Source organism: Anguilla rostrata, chromosome 4 (genome assembly GCF_018555375.3).
Source record: "Anguilla rostrata isolate EN2019 chromosome 4, ASM1855537v3, whole genome shotgun sequence".
NCBI classification, from domain to species: domain Eukaryota; kingdom Metazoa; phylum Chordata; class Actinopteri; order Anguilliformes; family Anguillidae; genus Anguilla; species Anguilla rostrata.
The window spans coordinates 3,432,962-3,450,843 of NC_057936.1; the positions used below are offsets into that span (position 1 = coordinate 3,432,962).

The 17,882-nt window shown below is 43.7% G+C and overlaps 1 protein-coding gene across 1 annotated transcript in view; it reads left to right on the plus strand.

Moving 5' to 3' along the window:
- Window positions 1-120: 120 nt before the first annotated feature.
- kdm4b (lysine (K)-specific demethylase 4B) overlaps window positions 121-17,882 on the plus strand; it is an 81,298-nt gene continuing 63,536 nt past the window's right edge. Inside the window, 3 exon segments of the mRNA XM_064334021.1 lie at window positions 121-335; window positions 12,489-12,645; window positions 13,044-13,219. Of these exon segments, the coding sequence (XP_064190091.1) occupies window positions 12,505-12,645; window positions 13,044-13,219 (317 nt within the window). The 5' untranslated portion in view covers window positions 121-335; window positions 12,489-12,504.

A 17,882-nucleotide genomic window follows, 5' to 3' on the forward strand; every position in this document is an offset into this window, starting at 1 on the left:
TGCAACGTTTCCATATAATTAACCCCCTTGAAGCCGGAAGCTTAACCTGTGTTCCACGGACGTCTTTCCCGTGATAAGTTTATCGCATATGCTCGCTAATACCATTGGTGCAGCAGCCTTTCTGTCAGCGAGACTAGACAATCGGTTTTCCAGAATTTGGCCTGCATTCGCCTATGAGGGTGAATTTCTAACCAATCGCTGAACAGTATGCGGGAGTAGGCGTGCCGTCGAGGTTTTCTGTGCAGTGTTCACAAGATAATCGATCGTGTGGATTTTGAAAGGAGACAAATCTAATACGAAAATTTTCGATAAAGAACAGAACTCGGGAGCAGGAGGTAAAAAGCGTTTTTCATTTACCGTTATTGCGCGTGATGGTGCATATTGCTTGCTGTATTCGAAGCTATTCCAAACAGCTGTGGTTGCCTTCGTCGTGCTGTTTTTGTTGACTTTTTATGGAAGGAATGGGGGGTCGGAGGGCATCTAGGAGTGGTGGAGTAACATTATAGGGTTGCTAATTGTAAGCCCGAAATGCGAAATGCATCGTTGACGTTTGAACAGCGTGATTGCATGATCTGTTGCCCTAAAATGCAATGCATTGTCTGTCCTGACTTAATAACTAACGTTAGCAACAAGCTAGCTAGCGGGTAGCCAAGTGCTAACTAGCTATCTTCAAGACGAGCGAAACAGGAAAGAGAAAGCCGCCGAGTAGGTTAGCGAGTTTTCAGCCTGACATCAATTGATCACGCCACGGTGTGTTCAGCCATCCAGTGTTTTACATCGAGTTGTTGGTGTTTGCTAGCGTACCTAGCTAGCGAACTAAGTTAGCCAGTGTTTCCTATCCGGCGAGTGCTACGTGACTTACGCTGCATCAGCTGCTAGTTGGCTGGTTAGCCGAATTTCGTCAGCTAGCTACCTAATGTTAATATCGCAACGTTTAGTAGTCACGAGAGCTTGGTAGCAGCCATAATGAGATATAACTTAAGTTTACAACTGTTAATGTTGGCTAGATGATCTAAATACGCGGCGAGCTGGCTAAGTTGGGTAAGTGGACATAAAGCTAGGCGATCAGCGAGAAAGTCAATTTTTTTTATAACATTAGTTGTACTCTAGCTATATATCGTTTTGCATAATAAAATGGCGATGCTATTCCTTTAACTATAAAACGAGCGGAGCTATTGAAACTTTACGTTACTAATATGTATCAGCACAACAAAGGATGGACCCCTTGCCGACCTCCATAAACTGTCGAACTGATAAACTAATTTCTGAATCGGATGTGCATATAAAGCCTTTATTTGTTGATATTGATAAAGAGCATCAAGTTGATTAGACTCTAGAGTGGGATAATATGAATGAACGATTTGCAACGTGAATTTAAAAGCCATCTCGGATTGTAAATTTTTTTTTATTTTTTAAATCAGGATGTTGAGGACATCCCCAAGTTGTCTGGAGTGAAACAAAATTAATTGCAAAATAATTACTCCGATCTTCCAAATGAAACTTAGGATGCGTGTGTCTCATGTACTTTCATTTTTAAAATATAAGATGTACATTGTGAAACCATAGAAAAGCCATGGCAAGCAAATCACGACTGCGGGTGCTTCGTGCAACATGCAAAACTTTACAGTTTATCAGGAGACGTACAATATTATTGTCTTTTTACGACATCAGCGTTGCACTTGCTTATTTTTGCGGATTTTAATTGTGAAAATGTAACTTCGTTGTAAGTGGACTAAATCCACAACTGATACACGGTGCGCAAGAGCAGGAGGCAACTGTATACGAGCGATTTACTTCAGCAGAGCTTCACCCGTGACGTTCAGTTACCTTTCATTAGTCCAATTTTCAGAGTTATTGCCACCCCCCCCCCCACCCAAATAAAGCAAATACATTTAAAAAAATGACGACACGTCGTTACCTTAAGGCACCTTTGTCAAAACGGGCTTCTCTTTCTGTATTTCGAATTCAGACTCTCAGTTGAATACCTGTATGAATGTAATACTGTTTGCCAGTTCTTTTCTAAGCAACTCCTTTGCGAAAGAAATGTCGAAAATGTGTCTACGGTAGCATGCATAAGATATATCGCTGCAAGTTGTTTGGGTTCATTTCTACAAATTGGTTATATAGGGACCTCTGCTGTTGTTGGTTAAATGGAGGTTGTGTGATTGTGTGTGAACATGATCTCAACCCCAGAAATTGTACTTATGGGCCTGACGAGTGAGATTAGTGTGGACTGGGTGATTGGATTTCAGTGAAACTTTTTTTTGGTGAGACAGTTTGCTTTTGGGATAGTGAAGAAACAATTAAATTATGGGGTTGGTAGGACTGCAGAGATTTTTCTCAGTACCACTCTTGCTGGTTCCTTGTTCAATTGATACATTAATGAATAATCAATTCAACTTGCAATGGATATCGCAGATGTATTTTGAGGTGGAAATATTAAGTAGTATGCGCAAAGTGCTGTTGTAATCTTGGCCAAAAGCATAAATTGCCTGAAGAAATTGTATCAAAACCTTGTAAAGCTATCAAAGCATGCACATGCTAGAAGAAGGTTAATGCAGTTTTATCTTTGCTTCAAAAGGAGTAGGGTTTGTTTTGTCAGAACCTGGTTTGTTTATTCGATTTTCGATATGGGACAAATGGTCATTATGTCACTAATGAAAAGATCCATGCAAAATAATATTTAGCTAACATGGTGTGCAAATCCTTCTCAGAATGCTTAAAAAGCAAGCCTGGTGTGAAGGAAAAAGGAAATGGGTCTTACTTAATTCAGTCAGTTCTCTATCAGGCTGAAATTAAGGTACATATTCAATGACCCCAAACATTTACTGTGGCAGTGGCAATATTTGTTTCGCCCATGAAAATAAAATGGAGCAAAGATACTTTGAACAGGATTGATGAAATCGATTCAAAGTGGAAAAATCGATCCGGGTCGTTATGAGTCGTAGCGAAGTACTTATTTAAATGTCCATAATCTTACACTCTCTCAACACACTGCCAACAGTATTGTTTGCGTTTCTGACTCGACTTCATCATCATCATCATCACTTGCGCTAGCTCAGTGGTAAAATGGAGCTCCAGCATGTCTAGTTAACTTCTTTGTTTAATGGAAGAAATTGCAAGTAGGCAGGTTGGTGGAGTCATTGGTGGATATCTTCTGGCTATACTCTCTTGAGGGTTAAGTTGATTTTGTAAGTGCTGCCAGAAAATATCCACCAATCACCACAAGGGGGGGAGGAGCTTATGGTCCTTCTTACCCTCATGCTCCCTGATTGGTGGAGCTCCTCTCTGGTTTTATGGCCGCAGTGTAGCACAGTGGATAAGGCTTGTAACCGAAAGGTCGCAGGTTCGATTCCTGGGTAGGACACTGCCCTTGTACCCTTGAGCAAGGTACTTAAGCTGATTTTCTTCAGTATATATCCAGCTGTATAAATGGATACAATGTAAAAGTTGTGGAAGTCGCTCTGGATAAGAGCGTCTTCTAAATGCCTGTAATGTAATGGTTTTTAATGCAACAAAAAAAAAAAATGAAGACCAATCATTTCTATCCCTATTTTATTATCCACGGTTATGTTGCATGCCATTTGAGGGAACGTGGGAGGTTGGGCTTAAGTCCGGGAGACTTGGAGAACGTCCGGGAGGCTGGGGGTGTGTCTGCTGAAATGGGATACTTTGATCGCAGATGTTTCTGTCTGGCCCTCCGAGGGTATCTATGATGTCTTCGCATGCTTAACTTGCAGTGACGTTAACTTTGTGTGCAACTTGCAGAGTCTATTGTGTAGGACTGTTGAAAGAAAAGGGAATTGTTTGCCGTCAGTCGAGCTCTGAAGGATGGGAATTATCTTGGCTGTGGAGGACATAGCATATGCTGCATTACTAGTCTTTGTGTTATTTATATAATGTGTATCCTGGGTAATGAATTGGAGAGTTCAAATTGCCCTTAGGCATGAGTGTGTGTGTATATGTGTGTGAGTGGGTGTGTGTGTGTGTGTGTGTGAATGGTATGTGTACCCTGTGATGGACTCGCAAACTCTCAAAGGTGTATTCCTGTCTCTCGCCCAATGCATGCTGGGATAGGGTCCAGCACCTCCCCCGACCCTGACCAGGAATAAGCGAGTATAGATAGTTTAATGGATGGACGGATGGATGCATATCTTGGGTAATATATTGTGGAAAGTAGTTGCTGAATAAATAATGTTGTGTGTTTTATTTAACTATGAGTATTTGAAATATGGTATTTCTTACTATGAGTATTTGAAATATGGTATTTCTTACTATGAGTGATTTAAATACGGTATTTCTTACTGTGAGTGATTTAAATACGGTATTCTGCGTCTGTGTGTAGTTTGGCACCATAGTGAACCCCGATTGATGGCTCTGGTATCGCTGGTGTGCTTCGCCCAAGTCCTAGTTTCGCAGGGCTGAATTTTAGGGCAGCTTAAGGGGAGATACCATTGGTGAAATGGGGGAAAAACAATTCCTTTCCTCCAATCAAAATGGAATTTTGTATTTTGAACGTGGAATCAAATGCAAACATTTTTTGTGTATTATGACTTTTATTTCTTTTTCTAGGAACATTAGCTCATCAGCTCATGTATAATTTAAAAAAAAAACCTAAATTTGTATATTAGTTGAAACATTTTTTTTTTCCTCAGTGGATTAAGTTAGAGTTCATTATTCATTTTCAGTGTGATTAATAACTCCATCGCTGGTCATTTATTGAGGAGTTGTTTGATATTTTGTTTTATTTATTTAATTACTTTAAAACCCCTATGTATATGTAGATTTTGTTTTGCTATTTCCCCACATAAAATACCCCATAAAATAGAAATGACAAAATATATCAAAAAAAGATTTTGTAAATTACCGACTATTTTGGTTAATCCAATCCAATCCAAATTTATTTACAAAGCACTTTAAAAACAACAGCAGCTGACCAAAGTGCTGTACAATCAGAAATAGCAAAACCATAAAAACAACACAATAAAAACACAAAGACCAAGAGGCACTGTGTAAAATTTGGTAGCTATATCTAGATAGTTTTGTGTTATTTGCAACATTGCAAATGTGTGACATTGCAACATGCCTTGTGTGATAGCTGCACTTGAGTTGGACATCGTACATCTCGTCATCCATGTCAACTATGGGAAGTTCATAAAAACATCAGTGCCTGACAGTGAAAATCACAAATGCATGTAAATATGAACAATAATGCATAGCTAGGTCGCTGGCTAGTGTACTTTTGTAAAGCTTGTGACATAGTCTGACTTATACTGGTTTCACACGATAGCCTACATATGCACAAAAAAAGTTCAACTTTCTGCAGTAAGTTCAAAGAATAGTGTCACGGAAGAGGAGGTGGGCGGTCTATACTGTCAAACCGAAAGCAGCTTCTATAGAGGATTTCCTAGCGAACAACAATAGACTGTACAGTAATGCGCACCTCATTGAGCTATATAATCTCAGGATAAATAAACAATCAGTACTAAACATTTTAATACATTTACAGGTACATAACCTGGGCTCTACTCATTTTTCCCACATGTGCTTTGAAGTTGAAAAATTTTGGAGCACACTAATGCATCCCAGTTAGTAGACGTGCTCCGCAATTATTTTTTTCCAGTTAGCGCACATCAATTTTCTGGACCAAATGCTCCTAAAATGGAAGCACTGTCGAGCCCTGATGTAAATAAATTTCTGCGCATTTAAGTTTGAGACGTTTGGACCGGTTGTTTCCAGTGTCTTTTTTTTTGTTGTTCATGTACATTTACTCTCGTATCCTGAGGTAGTTTGTTCTAATAAAAAATAGATGAACTGTATGAAGACCATACTCGTTTAATTTAACTACAAACGTGGCTTGACGTCAGCCCCGGAAGAATCCGGCAAAAGTAATTATAGTATTGCCCGGGATGCATTTATACTGAATGCCTGTGCTGGCTTATAAATACTGGATAGGTTCATTGCTAGAGGCTGATTAACCCTTGTTTCTGTTTGCTTATTATATAGTTTTACAGGTATACAGAAATAAATATATGCAGAAATAGTTGATATATATTATCTTTAGCTCAATTCCAAACAGTGTTTCCTCTAGCCTATATGTTATACATACTGTATGTTTAATGATTGCCATTTAGCCTACCTCTGCTGGATCGCATTCATTCTTTTTTGTGATTAAAGATATGATTTATATAAATACACTATAATGAAGGCATGTGGGGCATAAATTATAAATAAAAAAGTTTTCATGCAGTAGATGATTGATGTTTATTGTTTTGAACTGACATTCTCAATGATCTTTCCCCTTTATCTGATATTCAAAGAAGATTTTTGGGCAAAAAAAATGACACATTAAATGACTTTAGATTTTATATGCTTTCATAGGTTCATTCACATCAGGGTGTGAAAACTGAACACAGAAACAGTGGGGGAGAGTCATTTAGAGCGTTCTGCAGTCAAAGCAGATCCTTCTGAACTGGGGCACGAAGCACCAGCTCTGCGTCTGATAGGCTACTCGGCCTGAAATAACTGGAGGTTTTTAAAAAAAAAGAAGAAAAAAACCGAATCGTCTTAACTACTGCTTGTATTTTTTCCACAGACTGCGTTGTTGCCGTTCTCGTTGTTTAGTGTTAATCAGTTTAACCTTCAGGGTCCAAGTTGAACTATGCGGTTGTTCCCTGCACTTGGACCGGTACTTCTCTCTAGGGTTTTCGTCATACCTGTTCCTGGTTATGGTTATACACTTTGTAAGTCGCTCTGGATAAGAGCGTCTGCCAAATGCCTGTAATGTAATGTAATGAATCGAGTGCAAACTGCGACTTCGGGAAAACCCTCGCCTTGACTAAAACTCGACGGCTGTTTCGTCGAAGCGCGGCGGGGCGGGGTTTTCTCTGAACCGGCCGGGTCGGGTTCGGCTGGCGGTTCCCCTGGCGGATCCTCTTATCTTCCGCGCCTCCTTGTCCTTCGCCGGGTTGACTGGTTCGTGCCCTTAAACGGCGGTGTCCGGGTTTTGCATTGCAAATTCGCGCTCGGTACCGCGTGCCTCAGCGACTTCATCGCCGCGCCTCGCTCTCTCCAGCGAGCGGCGACGCCGAATTCAAACCTGTCGAGGGGATTGATTTGTTGCCATGGTTGCAGAACCCTGGACCTTTTCAGAACGATCGAATCGGCCCACAGCTTCTGCCCTCAAGCACGATTTTTACCGTGTGCTTGAGCAAAAAAAGTGCTTTATTTTATTTTGGTGAAGAATTCAAGGAATATATATATATTTTTATTTTCTAACCTGTGTGTAATTTTTTTTTTATTTTTGAGATTTTGAGAATATTCACTCATCTGCTTAACTCACCCAGCCCTGGAATAGAGTTCACTAACGACACTGTTTCTGTTGGAGTTTTAGCACGAATGCTACCGCTAACACAAACGGTAGCTACATCAGTGGTAAACTTCAGAAGTGAACCCTTTTTTGTGAGTGAGGTTGCCTAAGTTGTTACCCGAAGGCTATCAAAACTAGGATGTGATGGGAAAACGAACGAACCAGACAGAGTTCTGCTTTGGTATACCTGTGCTCTGGAGGCTCCAAACCAGGTTAACCAGAAACAAATAACCTGCCGATTCTCTGACCGAGCGTTCTCATTGGCTTGGGACTTGTGGATGTCTGCCTGTAGGTGCTTTTAAGCAGTGCTTATACGTCCCAAATCCTTTCTACACTCATGTTCCATTCGTGTACGTTATGCAAGTGCTCTGTTGTAAAATGCCATTCATGCTTACTTGTTTTAGGCACAGGAAGTGCAGTTGGGATCAACTGAGAACAGTTGGGCTTCGTTCTGAAGTAAAAATGGCTGCCTGAATGTGACGAGTTTGTGCAACTTCTGCAGTTTCACAGTGGCAAGCCAGTGGCATGGCTTCAGTTGCTCAATCCTATACATCAAACATATCTGTGGTTTTATGAATGACACGTAGCTTCACGTCGGTATGTGACTTGGCCCTGTGGTTAAATTCAGTAGACTGAAGTCGAGCGTGAAGAGGTCAGCGTGCTTTATGAACAGTGTTTGCCGTGTATTCATTCCGTGGTGGAGCTCAAAGGCAGCTTGAAAGATTAATATTAATTGCATGCCAGTAAATTAATCTGATCCTTTTCTGTAGCACAGACGCTGATGAGAAGGGCAGTGGTGAACAGTCTTGTTTTTTTTTTTTAATTATTACAATTTTTGTTATGAATGCTTTTTCTCAGGTCTTTTCTCCTTTTTGAAATGCCCAGTCATGTGCCTCACCGGGGACGTCCCGTTGCTGTAACGTCGGTCAGTTCGGTCGAGGGCACAGTCCCGACGGGCGCTCCCCCAAAAACACGTGACGTCAAGCCTCTGCTTCTTGTCAGGTCGCCGCTCGTGCGTTTAGGGTTGTGTTAGATACGAGTCATAGGAAGACACCGTGGCCACCTGGTTGACCGGGGGGGGGGTCGCTAGTGAGCGTCGAAACATGGTCATCCCCTCCGTCTGAATCTCACGCCCTCCTGCTGGGGCTTTGGAATGGGCCGAACGAAATGTTGGATAATGAGGCCCGTGCTCATCAGAGTTGCCCAGCACGCTGGTAATGCATGACTCTTGGCTCGGTTTTCCCCAAAGTCGCTTGGAAAAAAAAAATTGAAATCGCAGGATTTTTGATCTTCTTTAAAAAAATAGCCGGGCTCCTGCTTGCGAATGTGACGAGTGACCCGTGTTTCACATTTATAGTTTCTGCAGTTCAACAGCACTAGCTGGCTAATTAGCTAATTTAGCTGTCACTCCCTCCCTTCACAATGGAACGGTGTCTTAGCAGGTTGAGCCAATCAGCAGACCCCAAAAAACCTTTTTTCCGACTCTTCTGGAGTTCAGATCTTTAAAGTCTGTACCCTGTTGATCGTGCAGTTTACTGGTGGGGGAAGTGTAGGACGGTATAAATTGTGGAAACATTTTTTTTCAAAATGCATTCAGGGTTCAGATGGCTATAGGAGGCAAATACACCACTCGCGCCATGAGCATGTTGGTTGTATTTCTTGGCTACGGTTACATCATGGCAACACAATATGGGCGATGTGCAGTATGGGTATGACCTGGCCTTCAGTTGGTTTGAATGCTCCATGGTCTTCAGTTCGATTGAAATTCCCTACCTGACCAAGAGCACCTTACAGGTACCAGAGGTATTTCGTCTGAAATCACGCAAACCACCACGACAGCACAGAGACGGGCCATTCGACCAGCTGTTTGACTTTAGCGTTGCAAGCTAGCCGATTTAACGTGGTCGTAATGAAGAGTTTGAATTCTCAAACAAGTCCTCTCCCTTAGTTTTTCTGTAACCCGATTATTTAGTTTCTGTTGTTTTTGTGTTGTCAGTGTGGAGTAGGTTCTGTAGATGAGAAATATCTGTTCCCATTCGAAACTATCAGTATTCCCACCTCTGAGGAAGCAAAATATGAAAACCAGAAGAGGATTCATTTTCTCCAAAAGCTGTTCGTTTTTGGCTGATAGTAAATTTTCTTTTAGGCTTGCTGTAAATCTATTGCTGCAGACGGTATTAATGCAATGTGACTTAAATACCCGTGAACATACAGGTAGTCAGGCAACGTTTTTTTTCTTTTAGCTGTGAAGGTTAAATTCACCTTTGTTATGTCAGGCTTCCTGTTCTACCTAAAAATGTGATTGGCCAGCATAATGTGTAGACTACTGCTGGAATGACAAAATTTACAACAATGCAACAGGTTATTAGAGTTTAGACCAAAAAAATTAATTTGTATATTGTATTTCATAAATAAAGAGCTCAAATATGTACTGTAAAATGTGCAGAAGTACTCCACTGCCATGAATTGTATGGAGTCTACTTTTAGGGACTTCTTGTTATGCCCGTTATGTCCACTAGGGGGTGCAAGGGGAAAGGAAGCTAATCTTATTAACCCTTAGTGACGAAACGTTTCAATGACTGACGATTTTCATTTATAACAACAACCTGCTGTAAAAAAAAAAAAAAGAAAGAAAGAAAACGTAGCTAGAATATCACTTTATAACATAAAAACGGTCTCGATCGTGTATTCTAACCTAAATATTAGGCTAAACCCTTCCAACATTTGCAACATTCTCCTTCTTTAAGAACGACTTTAAGATAGGCTAACACTGTGATGAAAAACTTAGGAAAAGCAGTTCCGTTTGACTTTGGCACCTGGTATCATATCGGCACAATCATTTCAGAGGATTTGCCTGAAATACTAGATTATCCACTTAGAGGTGAGTGCCGAGTTTATTTATTTTTTTCTTTCTAACACCGGGTTTCGTGCTGGGGGAAAAACAGGCTTTGCTTGAACAGAAGTGAAACTGAAACACAGAAGTGTTTATCTGTTCTTTTATTTACTGGTTGTCCTGAAACAAGCTTGAAATAACAAGTTAAATCCGGACGTTTAATTAGTTATTTACAATTTAAAAACAGTGCTGCAACAATAAGATTGAAGCCTTCGCTTGTTTCCAAGCAACAGTCCTGTATTCAAGCGGCACACCTGTACATTGGCCCTCCAGCTGTTTCGAACGCGGGGATACCTGTAGGCAGGTGTGTCCAATCGGAGTGACGTGTTGACTTAGCTTCGGCTGTTCCTGAACTCCCGCATACTTGCACTTACAGTTCCCCACAGCAACACGAAAACAACATTATCCCTGCCAAAAAATATCCACTACCGTTTTTTCAGTGGGGTAAAATTTTGGACGTTGACAAACTATTTATTTTTTTGTTTCACAGCTGTGTTTTTAAAAGGCGAAACCTTGTCTTTCTTCCCTTGTTAACGGGTGCCTGTGTTTGAGGTTGGAGGTTGAAAGGAAGTGTTCTAGAAGCCCTTTGGTTTTATTCTTCAGTCTCGGAGGGTGTAAGACTGAGAGAGAAGGAGGGTCTGCAGAAGCTATTTACCTCGGAAGGTCCTTTCAGGACGGCCAAATGTGAACGGGGCGAATCGAGGGGGGTAGTCTCGACCTCCGGTCTTAAACTCGCCCAGGGCCGTCCGCATACAACTGTCAATCACAGTCACGGCTCGAACAAAATGAACGGCAGAACGTTCTTTATTTTTTGTTTTCTGTCAGCAGAGCAGTGAGCGCACGGGTCTAAATTAGGTGCAGGTAAATTCTGCATTGATATCCGGAAGCATTTTTAATTTCTCATTCCACACAGATAATTGTTTATTCGTGGAACTGGAGCTTCATAATATTATTTGTTTTTTTGGAGCGTTGAGCGATCCTCTTGTGGAACAGCTTGCACAGCATGTGTACAGATGCAGGTTTAGTGCATTTTCAGGTAAATGACCATGAGCTCAGCTGACTCAAATAGCCTGCTATATTGCAACATTTGGAAATATATGGACTAAAACGCACAAATTATTGCCACTATGAAATTGTATTTGTACAAATTCCGTTATATTTTACAAAAGTTATCTCCATTTACCATAACCTATAATGGCCATTTCTGTGAGTGCATTATGGTAGTTGTGCTGTTTGTGGTTTGTGTACACTTTTTCTAATTCTCTTAAAGACCCTGGGCAGTCACTTTTTTTCTTCTTTTTTTTGCATTTGGAACATGAATGAAGTCACCAACCACATAGATCAAACGATAAAACGATAAAAATTCCTTTTGATGTGAGGTAGGCTATGTCGTTTACAATAGCGAGAGCGGAACGTTTGGCATGCGGAAGCTTGCCTGTTCTTTACGTGCGCTTTGGGTTGGCGTTTGATTGACAGCTGGCTAAACGGCCTTGTTTCGCGGCTGCACAGATATATTGATTTGCATTTTTTTTTTTTTGTTGTTGATCAGACTGCCATTCAGCAGCATGGTCTTAGCGTGTCATGTGTGATCATGTGGTTTGTTTTTTCCAGTCACATGGAATCTGCATGGCCTTGCTGATTGCTGATTGGCTGTCTGATCAGCACCCTATAGATGTCAGCTGTTTTTTTTCCCCCCTGAGGCATTTCACATGGCCTCCTGCATTTGCCGTTTTATTACTGCGTCAGGTATGTTGTAAGAAAAAAACAAAAGATCGCCTGTGCGCCCCATGACGGTGGTTGTTCTTATTACACTTTTAAAAATCACGATTTGTTATATCATGCGGTCCTAATTGGTTTACTGGCCATGTTACTTTCACTTTAAACGTGCATACCAGCTCCTCCTCTAGAGGGCAGTAAGAGAGCTTTGTAGAGAGCTTTGCTTTAAAATGCTGCATTTTAATGGCGCGGGACCTTTGAACGGGTCCTGATTGGCTGGTTTGTGCTGCTCTCTGGTTTGTGCTGCTCGATGCTCCAGCTCTCTGTGGTTTGTGCTGCTCTCTGGTTTGTGCTGCTCGATGCTCCAGCTCTCTGTGGTTTGTGCTGCTCTCTGGTTTGTACTGCTCTCTGGTTTGTGCTGCTCTCTGGTTTGTGCTGCTCGATGCTCCAGCTGCTCTCTGGTTTGTGCTGCTTGATGCTCCAGCTCTCTCCTCTCTCCGCCCTCTCCAGCGACCCCCCTGCCGCCATGTCTGTGGAAAGCCCGATGGCCCAGAACCCGGGCTGCAAGATCATGACCTTCCGGCCCACCATGGAGGAGTTCCAGGACTTCGCCAAGTACATCACGTACATCGAGGCGCAGGGCGCCCATAGGGCCGGGCTGGCAAAGGTACGAGCAGGGGTGCACTGACTCTGACCGAATCACTGATTCAGTGACTGACTGATTCACCAACTGCCTCACTGACTGATTCACCAACTGCCTCACTGACTTATTCACCAACTGACTCACTGACTCATTCACCAACTGCCTCACTGACTCATTCACCAACTGACTCACTGACTCATTCACCAACTGACTCACTGACTGATTTACCAACTGATTCACTCACTCTCCCACTCACTCACCAACTGACTCACTGACTCCCTGACTTACTGCTGGACTTACTCACTGATTGATAAATTGACTGACTCACCAATTCCCCGACTGACTCACTGACAGATTTACTTGTGTACAATGTCCTACAACACGCCCTCCCCTGACCCCCCCCCCCCACCTCTCTGTGCCAGGTGATCCCGCCGAAGGAGTGGAAACCACGGCAATCGTACGACACCATCGAGGAGATGGTGATCCCGGCGCCCATCATGCAGGTGGTGACGGGCCAGTCCGGCCTCTTCACCCAGTACAACATCCAGAAGAAGCAGATGACCGTGGGGGAGTACCGCAAGCTGGCCAACAGCAAGAAGTAAGTGCCCACCAGCAGTGGGCTGGGCTGGGGGGGGGCGGGGGGGGTTCTGCTACACAACAGAATGCATTCAAATACAATAGAATAAAAGCATTTCGGAATGTTTTTTCAAAATTCTAAGTCAGTGTTCTAGAACTCCACTGCTTTCAGTTACCAGTAGCGATTGTGACATCAGCATTGGAATGGTCATTTAAGAACATTCCAGTCGCTTATTTGTGACCTCACACCTTAAAGGGTTAAATGTAATGTACACTTTCCTTCCTCTCTTGGCTTGTGATATGAACACGGCCATCATACATGGATAAACAGGGCAGTACGTGAACACAGCCCTGAGCACATGATGCACTGTCCTTATTTAAGGGATGGTTGGGTTTTCCTACATCAGTTTTTTTCTGGCTGGTGGGGGCAGGTCTGAGCACAGCCTAATGGAAGCGCTGACCCAAAGATGGGGAACTGGTCATGCCATAAACCCCCCCCCCCCTTCCCCCCCACCGTGGGGAGGGTGTTTCCTGGCATGACCAGTTCCCCATCTTTGGGTCAGCGCTTGCAGTCGAAGGTAGGGTCACCTCAAATTGTTAGCATTGTACTATCCTGAATTGGCCCCCCTTAATAGTCAAGGTTTAAAATGCTTGCCAAAATTACTCTTTATTTTGCAAACGTAGAACTGAACGATACAAAAACGTCAGGAAATTCAGCTGCTATGTTTTCTGATCTCCCTCTTTCCATGTCAATCTGTAAGAGGAGTGTCAGCTTCCTCGTGATTATTAATATTGTCTTTCTACACCAAATGTTCAGCGTGATAGATGCACGTTTAAATCATAACTGTCACCAAACTGAGTTTTGAGAAAAAAGGCTCCACAATTCAACTCTTTGTCTGATTTGATTTCTTTCTTTGAATGTCTGTTTATTAGAGGGCTACCAAAACTATATTCTAACTGTAGTTTTAATGGTTTGTTTTCCGCTTTGTCCTTGCTTTGGTGCTTGTAAATTCTGCTTGGGCACACGCTAAGGATGTCTCTCTGCCGGAAGAACCCTGGTTGGGCTCTGAGAGGGGTTATGTTGGGTCACGAGATGTGGAAAGACATTTCTACTCCTTTTTTGGCTGAACGCTCTCCAAAAACATTCACACCAGTCAAACTGAGCACAGCGGTGAGAATGTGCCACGATGGAACTGTCACCAGTCAGTGTGAACGCACTTGTGAGCCATGTTTTAAAGCACTACGCTTTCATATTTGAACACTAGAGTGTGACTGTGTGTGTGTGAGAGTGTGTGTGTGTGTGTGAGTGAGTGTGTGTGTGTGTGTGTGTGTATATATATATATATTTTTTTTTTTTTTGTTGCTCACCACCACCCCCCTCACACACAGGAAATCAGCTTTATTATGATGCAGTCATTGAACCTTTTAAACATTTATGTTGGCGACCCCCCCTCTAGGCTTAAGTTGTGGACTTGCCCCCCCCCCACCCCCCACATCACAATATATCACACTATATCACATTATATGACACCTTTTTTTAGCCTAAATATTTACACCATCAGGCTGGTCTTCTGAAACTGAAATTGGGAAAGGTGAAAATGGCTGTTTAATGCACTGCACTGTGCAACGGTGATGCTGCATGAAAAAATATATATGTAAAATTGAAAATGGTTTTAAATTTAACCCTCGTAACTTGATGAGTTGATTATTTTATTGGAGTGTTGCAGTCATGTGCTAGTGGCTATTCACAGACAACAGCTGCAGGTGAAGTCACTCCCTTGGGAAAGATTTCTTTAACCCTTTAAAGAGATGGTTTTTTTTTTTTGGAATATTTTTTTCGAACTTTCAAGTCCTAGTTCTAGAACTCCACATTGCTTTCAGTCGCCAGCAGCGATTGTGACATCAGCATTAGAACGCTCAGTTATGAACATTCCAATCACACATTCGTGGTCTTACACCTTGAAGGGTTAAACTTAATTGCTTCTGTGAACTGCTGACTGGAAGCAGATTTAACCTTTTACAAGAATGCAGAAATCATTAATGCTCATAGCCTTTTGACTATAGATTCACCGTGTGGAAATTCTTGGGATCGAGGTCAGTACTGGTCTTACGATCCGATACCTTCCTGTGTCATGTTATGACACCAATGCAAACTGCAGCCAAGTTTCCACATTCATCAAGAAAAGTAGATGAGATACAGACTTATGAAGGAAAAAATTAAACAGATTTTATTGATATAACAAATAATTCAACTGGCTTATTTTATTGTATAGAATCTGGAGTCTCTATATAGCCTTACTTGTGAATTTTAAAACATTGAGACGTTCTGATGAATATGATTAGGTTCCTTTCTGAGCAGGGCATCAGTGGTGCGTTAAACGTACCTCCTGTCTGGCACACGTGTGCTCCACCGAATCGGCCGTAACCTTGGCGATGGGCTGATGCTGACAGGTTTGGTGTAAGGTGCTATCAGCCCAGAGAAAAAGCCCCTGATGTTATCTTGCGTCTCTGCTTTTGACCGTACGTGCAGCAATAATCCCGAGTCGTTTTTCACACGGCTTCTGTAGCCCACAGCAGCAGTGGTGTGTTCAGTTTCTCTGCAGCTGATCGCTCTCCGCTGTCCCGCAGCAGTGGTGTGTTCAGTTTCTCTGCAGCTGATCGCTCTCCGCTGTCCCGCAGCAGTGGTGTGTTCAGTTTGTCTGCAGCTGATCGCTCTTCGCTGTCCCGCAGCAGTGGTGTGTTCAGTTTCTCTGCAGCTGATCGCTCTCCGCTGGTCCGCAGCAGTGGTGTGTTCAGTTTCTCTGCAGCTGATCGCTCTCCGCTGGCCCGCAGCAGTGGTGTGTTCAGCTTCTCTGCAGCTGATCGCTCTCCGCTGTCCCGCAGCAGCGGTGTGTTCAGTTTCTCTGCAGCTGATCGCTCTCCGCTGTCCCGCAGCAGCGGTGTGTTCAGTTTCTCTGCAGCTGATCGCTCTCCGCTGGCCCGCAGCAGCGGTGTGTTCAGTTTCTCTGCAGCTGATCGCTCTCCGCTGGCCCGCAGCAGTGGTGTGTTCAGCTTCTCTGCAGCTGATCGCTCTCCGCTGTCCCGCAGCAGTGGTGTGTTCAGTTTGTCTGCAGCTGATCGCTCTCCGCTGGCCCGCAGCAGTGGTGTGTTCAGTTTCTCTGCAGCTGATCGCTCTCCGCTGTCCCGCAGCCGTGGTGTGTTCAGTTTCTCTGCAGCTGATCGCTCTCCGCTGTCCCGCAGCAGTGGTGTGTTCAGTTTCTCTGCAGCTGATCGCTCTCCGCTGTCCCGCAGCCGTGGTGTGTTCAGTTTCTCTGCAGCTGATCGCTCTCCGCTGTCCCGCAGCCGTGGTGTGTTCAGTTTCTCTGCAGCTGATCGCTCTCCGCTGTCCCGCAGCAGTGGTGTGTTCAGTTTCTCTGCAGCTGATCGCTCTCCGCTGGTCCCGCAGCAGTGGTGTGTTCAGTTTCTCTGCAGCTGATCGCTCTCCGCTGGCCCGCAGCAGCGGTGTGTTCAGTTTCTCTGCAGCTGATCGCTCTCCGCTGTCCCGCAGCAGTGGTGTGTTCAGTTTCTCTGCAGCTGATCGCTCTCCGCTGTCCCGCAGCAGTGGTGTGTTCAGTTTCTCTGCAGCTGATCGCTCTCCGCTGGCCCGCAGCAGTGGTGTGTTCAGTTTCTCTGCAGCTGATCGCTCTTCGCTGTGCGATAAGAGGACCGCTGTCTCGCTGTCGATCTGTCTCTCTAACGCTGCAGTCTGAGCGACTGTTCCAGGTGTTCGGTTCAGTCAGTCACTTACTGACATTTTAAAAAAGCCGCTTACAAGTTGGGAATTTATTACATTTCTCCTGATTGCAAATAAATATTATCTAGTGACACGTGTTGCACCACTATGTTACGTTTTCCTTGTGTTTGCTGCTGAAATGTGGTGTGATAGAGGAGGTGGAAGATCTCCATCCAGTTTGATAAGCAGTGAAATCACTGATCACCATGGAGATGAATCATTGATCACCATGGAGTGAAATCACTGATCACCATGGAGATTAATCATTGATCACCATGGAGTGAAATCACTGATCACCATGGAGATGAATCACTGATCACCATGGAGTCGAATCACTGATCACCATGGAGTCGAATCACTGATCACCATGGAGTCGGATCACTGATCACCATGGAGTCAAATCACTGATCACCATGGAGATGAATCACTGATCACCATGGAGTGAAATCACTGATCGTGCTGTAGTTTGACATGCATTGAAAATCACAGATGTCCATGCCATTGGATCAGCGATCAGCCTGTGGTCTCTTGGCAGTGTCTGCAGAGATCAGAAGCGAACCAACCCCCCCGATCCCCATGCCGACCCCCCCCCCCCCCTTTACAGATCAGCTGTCACTCCGGCCCTGACTCTGAGGGTCTGGTGAGGGTGGAGGAGGAGGAGGAGGAGGGAGTGGAGGTTGGGTCTGGAGGGCAGCCATCTTGCGCCAGTCGGCCATTGTTGCCATCTGCCAGAGCTGCAGTGACTGCAGTCACGGATCCCTGAGCTGCAGCAGTGAAGCTGCACACTAGAAACAAACACCCCCGCCCCCCACCCAACCCAACCCCCCCTGCTTCCTTTCTAACCCAGAGCGTGCTTCACTGCCTCTTAGTATTAATAGATTTTCATTTTTAAAAAAGAACTGAAACAAAACCT